Source organism: Ursus americanus, chromosome X (genome assembly GCF_024610735.1).
Source record: "Ursus americanus isolate L20-20 chromosome X, mUrsAme1.1.p, whole genome shotgun sequence".
NCBI classification, from domain to species: Eukaryota; Metazoa; Chordata; class Mammalia; order Carnivora; family Ursidae; genus Ursus; species Ursus americanus.
In genome coordinates this window covers 28,934,572-28,948,924 of record NC_142164.1, presented here as the reverse complement: position 1 = coordinate 28,948,924, position 14,353 = coordinate 28,934,572, and the positions used below count along the sequence as shown (strand labels likewise).

Here is a 14,353-nt window from a genome sequence, read left to right as displayed (position 1 = left end):
TTTTGGAAAAGGACTATATCCTCTATCTACTCTTGGAGGACAGGAAAAATTTGTCATTTTTTTCCTTTTAATTTTGCTCACAAACAAAATACAAAAAACAAAGGCTCAATTCCTCAAAGTTTAGCTCCTTGTGATTGCATTTGTTACACACACCCACCCACCCCTTACAAAATAAATTGGTTTGACTGCTTGAATATAGTATTTTTTACTTCTTTATTCAGGAGAAAAGATTATAATCGTGCAGAATTAGACTCAGGTTTCCCACTTGAAGAAAGAGCCTAAAAGGGTTATACTTATAACCCAACTTGGACTATATATGCAGGGGGAAGTATGACAGGCTGTAAGAACAGTCACGTTCTCATCCCTGCTGCCCCCAGCTTCATCTGTACTCGTAAGGTAAATTATTGATCTTCTAAATGTACAAATGCAAATTTCACCCAAGAAGTTCTGACATCTTTTGATGAGGATCGTCCAGTAGGAAGCTGGTTGCTTTTTGACGAACACAGCCAGGAGGTAACTGAAAAATTTAATTTGGAGAGGTAGGTCTCCAACCTAACTCAGTATGGTTTTTTATTGTTTCTGCTTCCATTCAGGAAACCCCAATAGCTAACACTCAAGGACTAATGATTATGTCCCAGGAACTAAATCATCACAACTCTAAAGGCTCAGCGCCAATTTTATCCCTTTTTAAATGGTTAAGAAATAAAGTTCAGAGAAGTTCAAGAAACTTGCTCAAGGTCATACAACTATTACACAGCAAAGCATGGCTTCAAACTCAGGCATTCCGATTCTGGAGCCCGTCCTCTTCACCGCCATCCTTTATTACTTCCCATTCTTGGGAAAAAAGAGATTTATGGAGCCGTCGCCCAGCTTTGGAATCTTAACCTGCCCCTCCATGCCTGTGCTACTCTTTTTTTTTTTTTAAAGATTTTATTTATTTATTTGACAGAGACAGCCAGCGAGAGAGGGAACACAAGCAGGGGGAGTGGGAGAGGAAGAAGCAGGCTCATAGCGGAGGAGCCTGACGTGGGGCTCGATCCCATAACGCCGGGATCACGCCCTGAGCCGAAGGCAGGCGCCTAACCGCCGCGCCACCCAGGCGCCCCATGCCTGTGCTACTCTTAAAAATCTTTTTCGACACAGAGGACATGTAGGGGCGCCTGGGTGGCTCAGCCGGTTAAGCGCCGGCCTTCTGCTCGGTCATGATCGGGCCCCGGGGGCGGGCTCCCTGCTCAGCGGGGAACCTGCTTCTCCCTCTGCCTGCTGCTCCCCTTGCTTGTTCTCTCCCTCTGTCAAATAAATTTAAAAAATCCTAAAAACCCACACACACACAGGGGACCTGTAGAGCACCTAGTACAGCGCCTGACAGAATTTAACACTCAATAACCATTAGCTATTAAGACTTACACGATAATAATTATAACCCTTTCCCTTTCTCCTTCTTAAACTATCCACTTTTCCACCCAATACGCACTCATGAGAGGACACCTGATCTCACCCTGACCTCGGTTTTCACGGTCACACTGAGACCACCGAACAGGGCCTTTTTCCACGTAGCGTAATCAACAGTTTAGCAGGTCACTTTTCCCACATGCAATCATCTGGTCTCAGGGGTTCTTCTCCCCTCCGATTTAAACTCTTCATCCCCAGCCTTCCCGACTGGCTACACGACATTTCCACTGTACACGTCCTGTCACCTCCAACCTGTGTGATCATTCAGCAAGGTACGGTGGTACGCCTACAAAGCGCGAGGCACTGCTCATTTTGGGCTAATAGGTCTCCTTTGCCAAGAGCTCAATCGAGCGCGAAATTAAAGCACGCTTGCAAAAAAAAAGTAAGCAAAATAAAACAGCCACAACCAAGCGAAAACTGTAATTCGGGTAGGTCTGAGGCTCCCGACGGAACCGCTGCATAGCCAGGAGGCAGAAGCAGCGAAGACACCAGGGCGCGGGGAGAAGGGGCCCGAGGACGAGTGAAAACCCAAGGGGAGAAACGGGCGGAAAAAGGCGTTGTCGGGGGAGGGGGGTGGGGCTGAAGGGCTAGGCAGGGGCGCCCGGCAGAGAGCGAAAAGCGCAAGTCAGACTCCCAGTGCCCGTCTCACTCACTTCTGCCGCAGGCTCTCCTCCCTCTCCTTGTCCAGAAGGCTAGGCCACGGCTTGTCGCTCCCGTAGGGGCGCGAGTAGCCGCCATAATACGCGGTCGAGGAGGCTGACGCGAAAGGGTTGCCCCGCAGCGCAGAGGGCCGCTCCCGGGAGCGTGACCGCGAGCGGGATCGGTAGGACTGGTGTCGCGACCCCTGACTGAAGCCGCCCAGCTGATGGCTGAGACCATTCCGAGAGCACGAGTCCGAGCGCGAGCTCGAGCGCGAGCGGTGGCCCCGCGGGGAGCGGGCGGATCTGCTGGGTTTAGGGCTCCTCGACGAACTGCGACGCTTTCCCCCGGAGCCCGAGGCCTCCCCCTCAGGGCTGCGCCACCCCGACACCGGAGCCATCGCGGCCGCTGGGTCCCCTAAGCCGCTAGAGAAGGGAGCGCTCTCGCGAGCCTAGGAAGATCTCGGTTGGTCTGGTCCCAAACCCGCCGTCGCGCCACCGCCCGAAACTAAGGAAACCTTGGAAACAGTTCCGGGTACGTCGGCAAATCCCTTCCCCCGACCTAGGTGGTCCTGCCCACGAGACGGAGATGTGTGTATCGGTGTAAAGAAGTCCGTGGGGCAACCGGATCCACTCACCCTTCCGGTCCCGAGTGAGGCTGCTCCTATCTAAACTGGACTAGAGAACGAGTCTTTGCTTTAGCCTCGAGTTGAAATACCTGAAGGGAAGGGCGAGAGGCCACAGGAGACATTCCCCCGAGCGGCCGTGTGAATAACAAAGCCAATGTAACTTTACATATATACGTTGTTTGCATGTGTGTGGCTGTGTGTAGGAGTATACCACCCCACACACAATTTTTTCAAAGATTTTTATTTATTTGAGAGAGCGCGGGCGAGCACGAGGGGGGGAGGTAGAGGGAGAACAGACTCCCCGCTGAGCAAGGAGCCCCAGGTGGGGCTCGAACCCAGGATGGTGGGATCATGATCTGAGCCGGAGGCAGTCGCTTAAGCGAGTCACCCAGGCGCCCCCACAATTTATTTTTTCTTTCTTCCTTACCTTTCTTTCTCTTTTTCTTTCTTTCTTTCTTTCTTTCTTTCTTTCTTTCTTTCTTTCTTTCTCCCTTTCTTTCTTTCTCTCCCTTTCTTTCTTTTCTTTCTTTCTTTCTTTCTTTCTTTCTTTCTTTCTTTCTTTCTTTCTTTTTATTTATTTATTTGACAGAGAGAGAGATAGCCAGCCGGAGAGGGAACACAAGCAGGGGGAGTGAAAGAGGAAGAAGCAGCCTCCCAGCGGAGCAGGTAACCCGATGTGGGGCTCGATCCCAGGACCCTGGCATCACGCCCTGAGCTGAAGGCAGACGCATAACGAATGAGCCACCCAGGCGTCCCCAATTTTTTCTTTCTAACCTCAAACAAAATAAGGAGGGTTTATCAATATTGGTGGTGAGCTGTGATGTTTAAGCCGCATTTGCCCAGTTAGCTTAGAGGGCGCAAATTCTTTGTTAATAATTTGAGCCTGATACACTACAGTTAAGTTCACAGCCCAGAGAAAACTGATTATTTATTCCCCAGAAATTCATCTCCACTAATATGCACCAGCAAAAGGAATTTGTAAGCCCCTTCTTGTCCAGCCCCTTAAACTGGTCCCATCATACACTAGCTCAAGCAATACATGGTTAATGGTTATCTATTCTATTCATTTCATACTGTTTTTAAAAGAAAGAATATTTGAACACTAATTTACTGACTTTAATTTTTGAAGGTACAATGAGTTTACTATGGAAATTCAGAATCCAGTCTACTAGTAGCTAGATGGCCTTCTGGGCCTTTCCTCCTAAGAAGTAACTTATCAGACCATGAAAACTAATGCGATCAATTATTGGAAATCTCCTTTTTTAGAATTTAAGGGAAAGATGCTAACATAATGTAAATGGAAAAAGTGAACCGCACTACTGGATATCTTCTATGTAAAAACAGTTGATCATGGGATGAGCGCCAAGGACTGAACTGAGTAGGAGAAATTATATGATTTGGGGTGGGGATTTGGAGAAATTTCTAATAAGAAAGTTTTGGATGGCAGCACCTGGGTGGCTCAGTCGGTTAAGCACCTGCCTTTGGCTGAGGTCATGAGCCCAGGGTTCTGGGATGGAGCCCGCTTCTGGCTCCCTGCTCAGCAGTGAGCCTGCTTCACCCTCTCCGTCTGCCACTATCCCTGCTTGTGCTCTCTCTGTCAAATAAATAAATAAAATCTTTTAAAAAAGAAAGTTTTGGGTGGAAAACCTATCCCTAACTTGTGGGATACCAGGCTGTACACTTTCACGTCTACTGGCTATAAAAGCCGACTTTGCAACAGCCCTTGGGCTACCTGCCCAATGGCTGGTAGACATGCACTTTAGTTCCAGCGGTAAAACCCATGCCCCAGCCCCTCTCGTTGGCATGATAATACAAAATAATTTAAAAAGTTTTAAAAACTTAACGTTTGGTATGAAGTGTGAAGCCATCTGGTCCTGGACTTTTGTTTGTTGGGAGTCTTCTGACTACAGATTCAATTTCATTATTAGTAATCAGCCTGTTCAGATTTTCTATTGATTCTTCATTCAGTCTTGGAAGAGTGTATGTTTCTAGGAATTTATCCATTTCTTCCAGATTGTGCAATTTGTTGGCATATAATTTTTGGTAGTACTCTCTTACAGTCCTTTGTGTTCCTGTGGTGTCACTGGTAACTCCGCTTTCATTTCTGATTTGATTCACCTGAGTCCCCTCTCTTTTTTTCTTAAAGGTTTATCAATTTTGTTTGTCTTTTCAAAGAACCAGCTCTTAATTTCACTACCTTTCCTATTGCTTTTTCAGTCTCTATTTCATTTATTTCTGCTCTGATCTTTATTATTTCCTTCCTTCTATTAACTTCGGACTTTGTTCTTTTAGTTCTTTTAGGTATAAGGTTAGATTGTTTATTTGAGGTTTTTCTTGTTTCTTGAGGCAGGCTTGTATTGCTCTGAACTTCCCTCTTAGAACTGCTTTTGCTGTGTTCCAAAGATTTTTTAATTAATTAATTGACAGAAACAGAGAGTGCAAACGGGAAGTGGCAGGCAGAGGCAGAGGGAGAGCAGGGATCACGACAGGAGCCAAAGGCAGACGCTTAACCAACCAAGCCACCCAGGCGCACCTTTATTTTTTAATTTTTTTCCAAATACTTTTTTAAGTTTATATTTTCATTTTAATTTGCCTCAAAGTATTTTTTATTTCCTTTGACAATGCTTTTGTCCTAAAGAACCTACAGATTCCTGCTCCTCCAGCACATACCCTAACATTAGTCAGTAAATCTTCATGGAAGGCCCAGGTGCTTTTCAAGCTGTTGCCCCTGTGCTGGGTCCGAGTTTATGCACAGGCCCTTTAGCCGCGGAGCGGCAGTTTTCTACAGCCCTCTGACTCCCCGGGAGTTATGCCCCTCTGATGTGCAAAGCCAGACATTATATGGGATCATCTTCCTGGTGGAGGTCTCCAGGGCGGGAGGTACCTGATGTTCGGCTTAAACCCTTGCTCCCCATGGAGGATGTGCACACCTGTGATGTCCTCCCACTTGTGGGTCACTGCCCTGGGGGGTGTGGGTCCTGAACAGACTGCATCTCTGTCCCTCCTTCCCTTCTTGATGTGGCTTTTTCTTTGTATCTTTAGGTGTGCAAGAACTGAGCTGCTGGTCCTGAATTGCTCTATACATAGATGCAGCCTTGGTGTGACCATGGGAGGAGGTGAGCTCAGGATTTTCCTACTCTGTCATCTTGACCGCCCCCCTGGGCACTCATTTTTAATTCTAATGAGGTCCAAGTTCTCAGTTTTTCTTTCATGGATTGTGCTGTTGGTGTTGTATTTTTTTTTAAGATTCATTCATTTATTTTAGAGAGAGAGACAGAGAGCGAGAGTCCGGGGGGTGAGGGGTGGAGGGGCAGAGGGAGAGGGAGAGAGAAACTTCAGGAGACTCCTGGTGCTGAGCATGGAGACCCCTGTTGGTGTCGTATTTCAAAACCCTTTGCCAGGGGTACCTAGGTGGCTCAGTCGGGTGGGGTCTGACTCTTGGTTTCGGCTCAGGTCATGATCTTGAGGTCACGATCTCGGGGTCGTGGGATTAAGCTCATCTCGGGGCTCGGTGCTCTGTGGGGGCTCTGCTTGAGATTCTCTCTTTCTCTCCTTCTCCTCTCTCCCTCTGCCCCTCCCCCCCACTCGCATGCTCACTCTCTCTCTCCCCCTAAAATAAATAAATACATCTTCAAAAAAAATTTTAAAAACTTTTTGCCAAGGCCGAGGTTACCTAGATTTTCTCCTACATTTTACATGAGCACAGACAGTCTATTTATTCAGTTCTTTGATTTCTTAAGTCAGAGTTTTATAGTTTTCCACATATAGATATTGGGATATCACACATATTTTGTTGGGTTTATGCCTTTTATTTCAATTTTTTGGTGCTAATATAAATGATGTTGTGTTTTAAATTGTACATTCCAATTGCTCATCGCTGGTATATAGGAAAGTGATTGAGCTTTGTATATTAACCTGTGCCCTGCAATTTTGCTATGACTATTTATGAGTTCTAGGAAGATTTGTTTGTTGGTTTTTTTTTTTTTTAACAATTCTTTGGCAATTTCTCCCTAGACAATCGTGTCATCTGTGAACAAAGACAGTTTTATTTCTACCTTCCCCATCTACATACCTTTTTTCCTTTGTCTTACTGCATCAGCTAGGACTTCCAGTATGATGTTCAATAAGAGTAGTTAGAGAGCTCACCCCTGCTTTCTTCCGGATCGTAGTAGGGTAAAAGCCTCTAATTTCTCACCACTACGTATGTTAATAACTGTAGGTTTTTCATAGATGTCCTTTATCGTGTTGAGGAGCTGCCCTTACATTCCTAGTTTGCTGAGAGGTTTTTTGGTTTTTTTGAAGATTTTATTTGTTTGAGAGAGAGAGAGAGAGAGAGAGGGCACACACACAAGCAGGGGGAGAGACAGGTAGAGGGAGAGGGAGAAGCAGGCTCCCCGCGGGGCAGAGAACCTGATGCGGGCTGATCCCACGGATCACCTGAGCCAAAGGCAGATGCTTAGCCCCCTGAATCCCCCAGGAGCCCCTTGCTGAGCGTTTTTAGCATGAGTTGGTGTTGGATTTTGTCAAGTGCTTTTTCTGCATCTGATGATATGATCATGTCATTCTTCTTTAGACTGTTGATGTGATGGAGTATATTAATTGACTTTTTGAATGTGAACTAGCCTTGCATACCTGAGATAAATCCTAGTTGGTCATAGTATATACTTCTTTTCATACATTGTTGGATTTGATCTGCTAATATTTGGTTGAGGATTTTTACATGAGAGTAATTGGTCTTTGGTTTTCCTTTCTTACAATGTATTGTCTGGTTTTAGTACCAGGGTAATGCTGACCTCATAGAACAAGTTAGGAAGCATTCCCTTGGTTCTATTTTCTAGACCAGATTATAGAGAATTCGTATCATTTCTTCCTGAAACATTTGGTAGAATTCCCCCGGTGAACCCATTTGTGCCTGGTGCTTTCTGTTTTGGAAGGTTATTAATTATTGATTCAATTTAAAATAGATATAGGCCTATTCATATAGTCTATTTCTCTTTTATGAGTATTGTTAGATTGTGTTTTTCAAAGAATTGGGCCATTGTTTCTAAGTTATCAAATTTGTGGCCAGAGTTGTTCATAATATGCTTTTATTATCCTTTTAATGTCAGCAGAATCAGAAGTGATGTCCCCCTCTCATTTCTGATGGTAGCAATTTGTGTCTTCTCTCTTTTTATCTTGGTTAGCCTGAACAGATACTTATCACTTTTATCAATATTTTCACATAACCAACTTTTGGATTCATTGATTTTCTCTATTGTTTTCTTGTTTTCAATTTCACTGATTTTTGCTCTGATTTTTATATCTTTTCTTCTGCTTACTTGGATTTAACTTGCTCTTCTTTCTCTAGGTTCCTAAGGTGGAAACTGAGATTATTAATTTTGGATTTTTCTTCTTTTCTAATATATGCATTCATTGTGACGAATGTCTCTCCATGCACTGATTTCCTTTGCATCCTCAAATTTTGACAAGTTGTGTTTTCATTTCCATTTAGTTCAAAATGTTTTTTTTTAATTCTCTTGAGGTTTATTCTTTGATCCATGTGTTATCTAGAAGTGTGTTTTATGGCCCAGGACATAGTCTATCTTAGTGAATGTTCCATGTGAGCTTGAGAAGGATAAGCATTCTGCTGTTGTTGAAGTATTCTATAAATGTCATTTAGATCTGGTTTATGGATGGTGCTCTTAGTTCAATTATATTTGATTCTACTGGTTTTCTACCTGCTGTCTTTGTCAGTTTGTAACAGAGGGGATGTTGAAGTCCTCAAGTACAATAATGGATTTGTCTATTTCTCCCTGCGGTTCTGTCAGTTTTTGACTCATGTATTTTGACACTGTGTTGTTAAGCATGTACACATTAAGGATTGGTGCCTTCTGGAAAATTGAGTCTTTTGCTGTTATGTAATGCCCCTCTTTATCCCTGATAATTTTCCTTGTTCCGAAGCGTGCTTTGTCTGAGATAGTGCAGCTTTGTTTTGCTCGGTGTTGGCATGATATATCTTTCTCAATGTCTTTACCTTTAAGCTATCTGTGTCTTTGTATTTATTTATTTAAAGATTTATTTATTTATTTGAGAGAGAGAGAGCACAATCGGGAGGGGCAGGGAGGAAGGAGAGAGAATCTCAAGTGAACTCCATGCTGAGTGTGGAGCCTGATGCAGGGCTCGATCTCACAAATCTGAGATCACCCCCCGAGCCGAAACCAAGAGTTGGATGCTTAACCATCACTCAAGCACCCCTGTCTTTTATTTATTTATTTATTTATTTATTTATTTATTTATGATTTCATTGGTTTATTTGAGAGAGAGAGAGCACACAAGCAGGGGGAGTGGCAGGCAGAGGGAGAGGGACAAGCAGGCTCCCCACCAAGCCGGGAGCCCAACGAGGGGTTTGATCCCAGGACCCTAAGATCACAACCGGAGCCAAAGGCAGACGCTTAAGTGACTGAGATACCCAGGTGCCCTGTGTCTTTATATTTAAAGTAGGTTTCTGGGGTGCCTGGCTGGCTCAGTCAGAGGAGGGTGTGACTCTTGATCTCAGGGTTGTGAGTTCAAGCCCCATGTTCGGTGTAGAAATTACTTAAAATCTTTGAAAAATAAAAAAATTAAAAACAAGTAAAGTAGGTTTCTTTAGGTGACATGTAGTTGGCTCTTGTTTATTTTTTTATCCAGACTTACTGTCTCTTTTAATTGGCATATTTAGACTATTCACATTTAAAATTATTCTTGATATATTTTGATTAATATCTACCATTTTTATGATCATTTTCTATTCTTTGTTATTGTTCTTGGTTTCTATTTTGTCTTCCACTCTTTTTCTGCCTTCTCTGGTTTTAATTGAACTTTTTATTATGATTCAATTTTCTCTCCTCTCTTAACATCTCAGTAACACTTAGAAATTTTTTTTAGTGGTTGCCCTAGAATTTGCAATATACATTTACAACAAATAAGTCCACTTTCAAGAAACACTAGATCATTTCACTGGTAGCACAAGTACCTTATGCGAATGTGGCCAGTTCCTTTCTCCTGTCTTGTATAACTGTGCTGTCATTCCCTTCACTTATCCATATGCTATAATCACTGAATACATTTTTGCTATTATTCTTTTGAACAAACCATTATCTGTTAGATCAACTAAGAATATTATAAATAGGGGAGACTGGGTGGCTTAGTTGGTCAAGCATCTGCCTTTGACTCAGATCATGATCCTGGGGTCTTGGGGTCGAGCCCAGCCTCAGGGTCCCAGGAGCCTGCTTCTCCCTCTCCCTCTGCCACTCCCCCCTGCTTGTGCTCACTCTCTCTCAAATAAATAAATAAAATCTTAAAAAAAAACCAAAACAACCACAGGGGCACCCGGGTGACTCAGTCAGTTAAGCGTCTGCCTTCAGCTCAGGTAATGATCCTAGGGTCCTGGAATCGAGTCCCGCATCAGGCTCCTTGCTCATTGGGGAGCCTGCTTCTCCCTCTGCCTGCTGCTCCCCCTGCTTGTGCTCTCTGTCTCACTCTCTCCCTCTGTCAAATAAATAAATCTTTAAAAAACAAAAAAGAAAAAAAGAAAAACAACCCCACAACATACAACTCTTTATGCCACTGAGATATTAAACTCCAGTGGGAGAACCTATTTTTTTATTAGTAAAATATTTTAAGAAAGTTACCACTGCAGCGTCTTCTTCGGTTTACCCTTAGAGAGCATCTACTACGTGCTAAGCTTTTGACTGTAATTCCTGCCTTGTCTCTCTCCTCCCACCTTTAATATTCTTTAATGGTTTTTCCAGCTCTTGAATGTGGGTCTAGCTGATGAACTGCACCGGTATCTTCTGCTGCCGCTAAGCCTGGTAACAAGATGAAGAAATGTCGGTATCTTGACAGCAGACCATCAGTGTCCAGCTGCCTCTGCCCCCGACAATCTAGGGACAGTGTTGTCCTGGTTGTGGGGGAAGCTGAACGTGATGAAAGCTTCCGGAGTCTAAAGTAAATATTCAGGGGCGCCTGGGTAGCGCAGTCGTTAAGCGTCTGCCTTCGGCTCAGGGCGTGATCCCGGCGTTCCGGGATCGAGCCCCACATCGGGCTCCTCCGCTGGGAGCCTGCTTCTTCCTCTCCCTCTCCCCTGCTGTGTTCCCTCTCTCGCTGGCTGTCTCTCTGTCACATAAATAAATAAAATCTTAAAAAAAAAAGTATTCAGGGGCGCCTGGGTGGCACAGAGGTTGAGCGTCTGCCTTCGGCTCAGGGCGTGATTCCGGCGTTATGGGATCGAGCCCCACATCAGGCTCCTCCGCTATGAGCCTGCTTCTTCCTCTCCCACTCCCCCTGCTTGTGTTCCCTCTCTCGCTGCCTGTCTCTCTCTGTCAAATAAATAAATAAAATCTTTAAAAAAAAAAGTATTCAATAGGAGCAAGTTGGATTTTAAAACAGGTTTCCCTCAAAGATATCTAAGGGGTTATTCATCTTCGGAAAACCTCTTGAGAGTTACAAAGATGACCTGACAAGGAAGTCCTGGGCATTGTGGCTTCTTACTAGAACATAAGAGTTGCTGACGCCCCGGATACTGCCTTGATATTTTAGCCTGTAGAGTTAAGGAAAATTTAGACAAACTGGGTCTAAATTCACTAAATCTCAAGACTGCCAGATCTGTATCCCATTTCCGCGACTACACTCATATGCATACCATGGGACAAAGCTAATAACTCATCCTGGATTTTGGTTTTCACCAATACTCTCTTAAGATAACTTATGATTTTCTCTGGTCTCAAATGGTAGTCTTTTGACCTACAAATTAGACATTACTGCCTGAACACGTGAAAAACTATTTCAAATTAACACAGGTAGGAATCTGGCCTAAATTGAAAGCCTCGCCACCAACACCAAATTCCATAAAACCCATCTCTTCAAAATAGTACGATCGAAAAACATATCCTTAGAAATTCCTTGAGAATATTCACTCATGAAGTTCGATTTGTGCCATATCTGCAAGGTATGTTTGTATGCAATTCTTCTCTAACCTTTTCACTCTTCTTAACTCAGTGAAACTTTTTTCAAGATTGTTATTTCCCAGGTTTTAGCATAAAAATTGTTCTCATTTGCTTCAATTTTTAGACAAATGTCCAGTTTCCTCCAACCTCCACTATAATGTATTTTAAGCAATGTTTTCAGGCTAACACATGAAAGTATTTCAGAAAATTAAAAGGTAGGGCTGCCGCTGTCTACAGTGCTTTACTACAGACTAAAGCAACAACAGGAGAACCAGGCACTTGGACTTGAAATTTATCTCCCTGGGGGGCACCTGGGTGGCTCAGTCAGTTGAGTCTATTGGTTGAATCTTGGTCATGATCTCAGGGTTGTGAAATGGAGCTAGTGTTGGGCTCCAAACTCAGTGGGGATTCTGCTTGAGATTCTCTCTCACTCTCCCCCGTCTACCCCTCCCCCTGTTCATGCGCTCTCTCAAATAAATAAAGTCTTTATGGGGCACCTGGGTGGCTTGGTTGGTTGGGCATCTACCGTCAGCTCGGGTCATGATCCTAGGGTCCCAGGATTCCTGGATCAAGCCCCGATTTGGGCTCCCCGCTCAGCGAGGAGTCTGGTTCTCCCTCTGACCTTCCCCGCTCTTGTGCTTTCTCTCTCTCTCAAAAGAATAAATAAAATCTTTTAAAAATTAATTCTTTTAAAAAACAAGAAATAAAAGCTATCTCCCTGCATCAGTCTCGGTGTAAATGAACAGACATTACTCATATAGTGTGTTCTCTGTGTGGGAATAATTCCCTTACCCCAAGGCCTGAATATTTATAAATCCACTTTTTTTGTGGATTTAGCTAAGAACTTATGCCTGGTTTTAAATATTTAAAATAACAGTACAGGGGCACCCGGGTGGCATGGGACTTCAGCTCTGGTCATGATCTCAGCATCCTGGGATCAAGCCCCCGCCCCCCATCAGGCTCTGGCACTCAGTGGGATGTCTGCTTCTCCCTTTCCCTCTGCCCCTCCCCCTGCTCTCTCTCTCAAATGAATAAAATCTTTAAAAAAATAAAAATTAAAAATAACAATATAGTCTAATCCTCTCTTAGCCTAGGTCTTCTTGTGTTAATGTGCATACTTCCCAGATTTGACCCAGCCCCAACATGACTCCACCCAGAATTGCTCCCTGAATGATACTCGTTAGAAAGAGCTGAACTTTATTTATATTTAATTTTGTGCAGGAAACAAGACAAGCAGTTTAATTCTCTTTTATTTTATTGTTTTCCTTTAACGGTAATGGGCAACTTCCATAAAGTGGGATTTACTTATCCCATTTTCCACTCACCAAAGCCCTAAAATTCAAAACTTACTACCCAAACATGGAATAGGCAACCAAAACAACTTGAGAATGTCTAGAACAAAAGCTTTTAACTCCTGAAGCAGGTTTTAGAATGGCTGCCCAGCCGAATCGCTTTTTTCACGTTTACTGACTTCCATCACATCTATGGGTATGGAAAGCTTCTTTCTGAGGGAAGAAAATTGCAAATATTTAGTATCTGGAGTTGTGGATGAAATGAGATATACAATGTACATTTCATGCTTGTTTTTAAATTTATATTTCCCCCCAACTCCCCAGCACACATTTCTTTAATACCCAAGGCCGGGCTTGCTTTAGGGACAATCTTCCTTTGTGTACACAATTTAAGGGTACCTTGAAAAACTTCAGAATTCAAGATTAACAATTTTAATGTAGTATTTAAAAGTCAAGACTAATGCACAAAAAATTCCGGGACCACCAAATTATCAAAATGTTAAATAAAGGCAAGATCCACCCCTTCACTCGCACAACCGCGCCTCATTTTGCACCCTGATGTCACTCCTGATCCTGATCGCGATCGTGATCCAATAGAATGTTATTTACAAAAACAGGAGCCCGACCCGAGAGTTTCCTGACGATTCGTTTATATACTGCATGAAAATATTTACCTTGATGCCCACGGGGGCATCGTCCCCACCTTGGAAAGAGCTCGAGGCCCCCTAGGTAGCTTTGGCTTTGGAGGGGGGGAGAGAGACCTGGGAGAGAGCCCAGGGCGTCCCCGAGGGTCCTAGAGATGGGGGGGGGGCGCCAGAGCAAGCCACTCACCGCCCGAACACGTCGGGGTATTGAGTGCGTTGGAAAACGCTCTCCAGCTCCTTCAGTTCTAGCCGGGGGAACGCGCTGCGGTGGAGGCGTTGCTGCGGCTCCTGGGGCTGCGGCCCCTCGGCGGCCGCCTGGGCCTCGTCCTGCTGCTGCTGCTGCGGGGGCTCTTGCCCGCAGCCGCCGCCCGTGTGGTTCTCGTCGTCCACGGGGCCCGCTGCTCCCGCGCCACCGTGGCTTTCTTCTCCTGTCGCGGCTTCCTGCTCAGGTTCGGGCCAGAGCTCCTTCTCGACGTCTCCTCCCGTTACGGAGACCACCGCAGGCTTCGTATCTGGAAAAGAAAAGAGAGATCAGGGCGCTGGAGCCCAGGGCGCGTGGGACGGCGACCTGAGAGCGGCGACATCTGCCGCGCCACTGCGGCGTCCCGTCCACTCGCCTCCCCCGGGGAAAGGCCGTTTCGTAGACTTCGCCAAACCCGCGTCCCGGTTCGCGCACTCACCCAACGGTTCTCCTCCAAGTTCATCGACTTCCAGGATGCGGCAAGCGGTGCCTTC

General features: G+C 44.8%; 1 protein-coding gene and 1 long non-coding RNA gene across 11 annotated transcripts in view; one reads left to right on the top strand and one right to left on the bottom strand.

The window, feature by feature from the left end:
* Window positions 1–2,620, bottom strand: part of LOC148106861 (NF-kappa-B-activating protein-like) — a 37,531-nt gene extending 34,911 nt beyond the window's left edge. For all 10 annotated transcript variants that reach the window (XR_015723412.1, XR_015723414.1, XR_015723415.1 and 7 more), the window contains exon 1: window positions 2,106–2,620. Coding sequence is in view for 2 of the 10 variants with exons in the window: in XM_087859961.1 (XP_087716087.1) it covers window positions 2,106–2,491 (386 nt within the window). In the remaining 8 variants the exon portion in view is untranslated. The remainder of the gene's footprint in view (window positions 1–2,105) is intronic.
* A 40-nt stretch (window positions 2,621–2,660) lies between these two features.
* On the top strand, window positions 2,661–11,071 carry LOC148106860 (uncharacterized). The gene is made up of 4 exons (XR_015723417.1): window positions 2,661–2,875; window positions 3,309–3,385; window positions 5,762–5,835; window positions 10,489–11,071. It is a non-coding gene; the product is annotated as an uncharacterized LOC148106860 (long non-coding RNA).
* The last annotated feature ends 3,282 nt before the right edge of the window (window positions 11,072–14,353 follow it).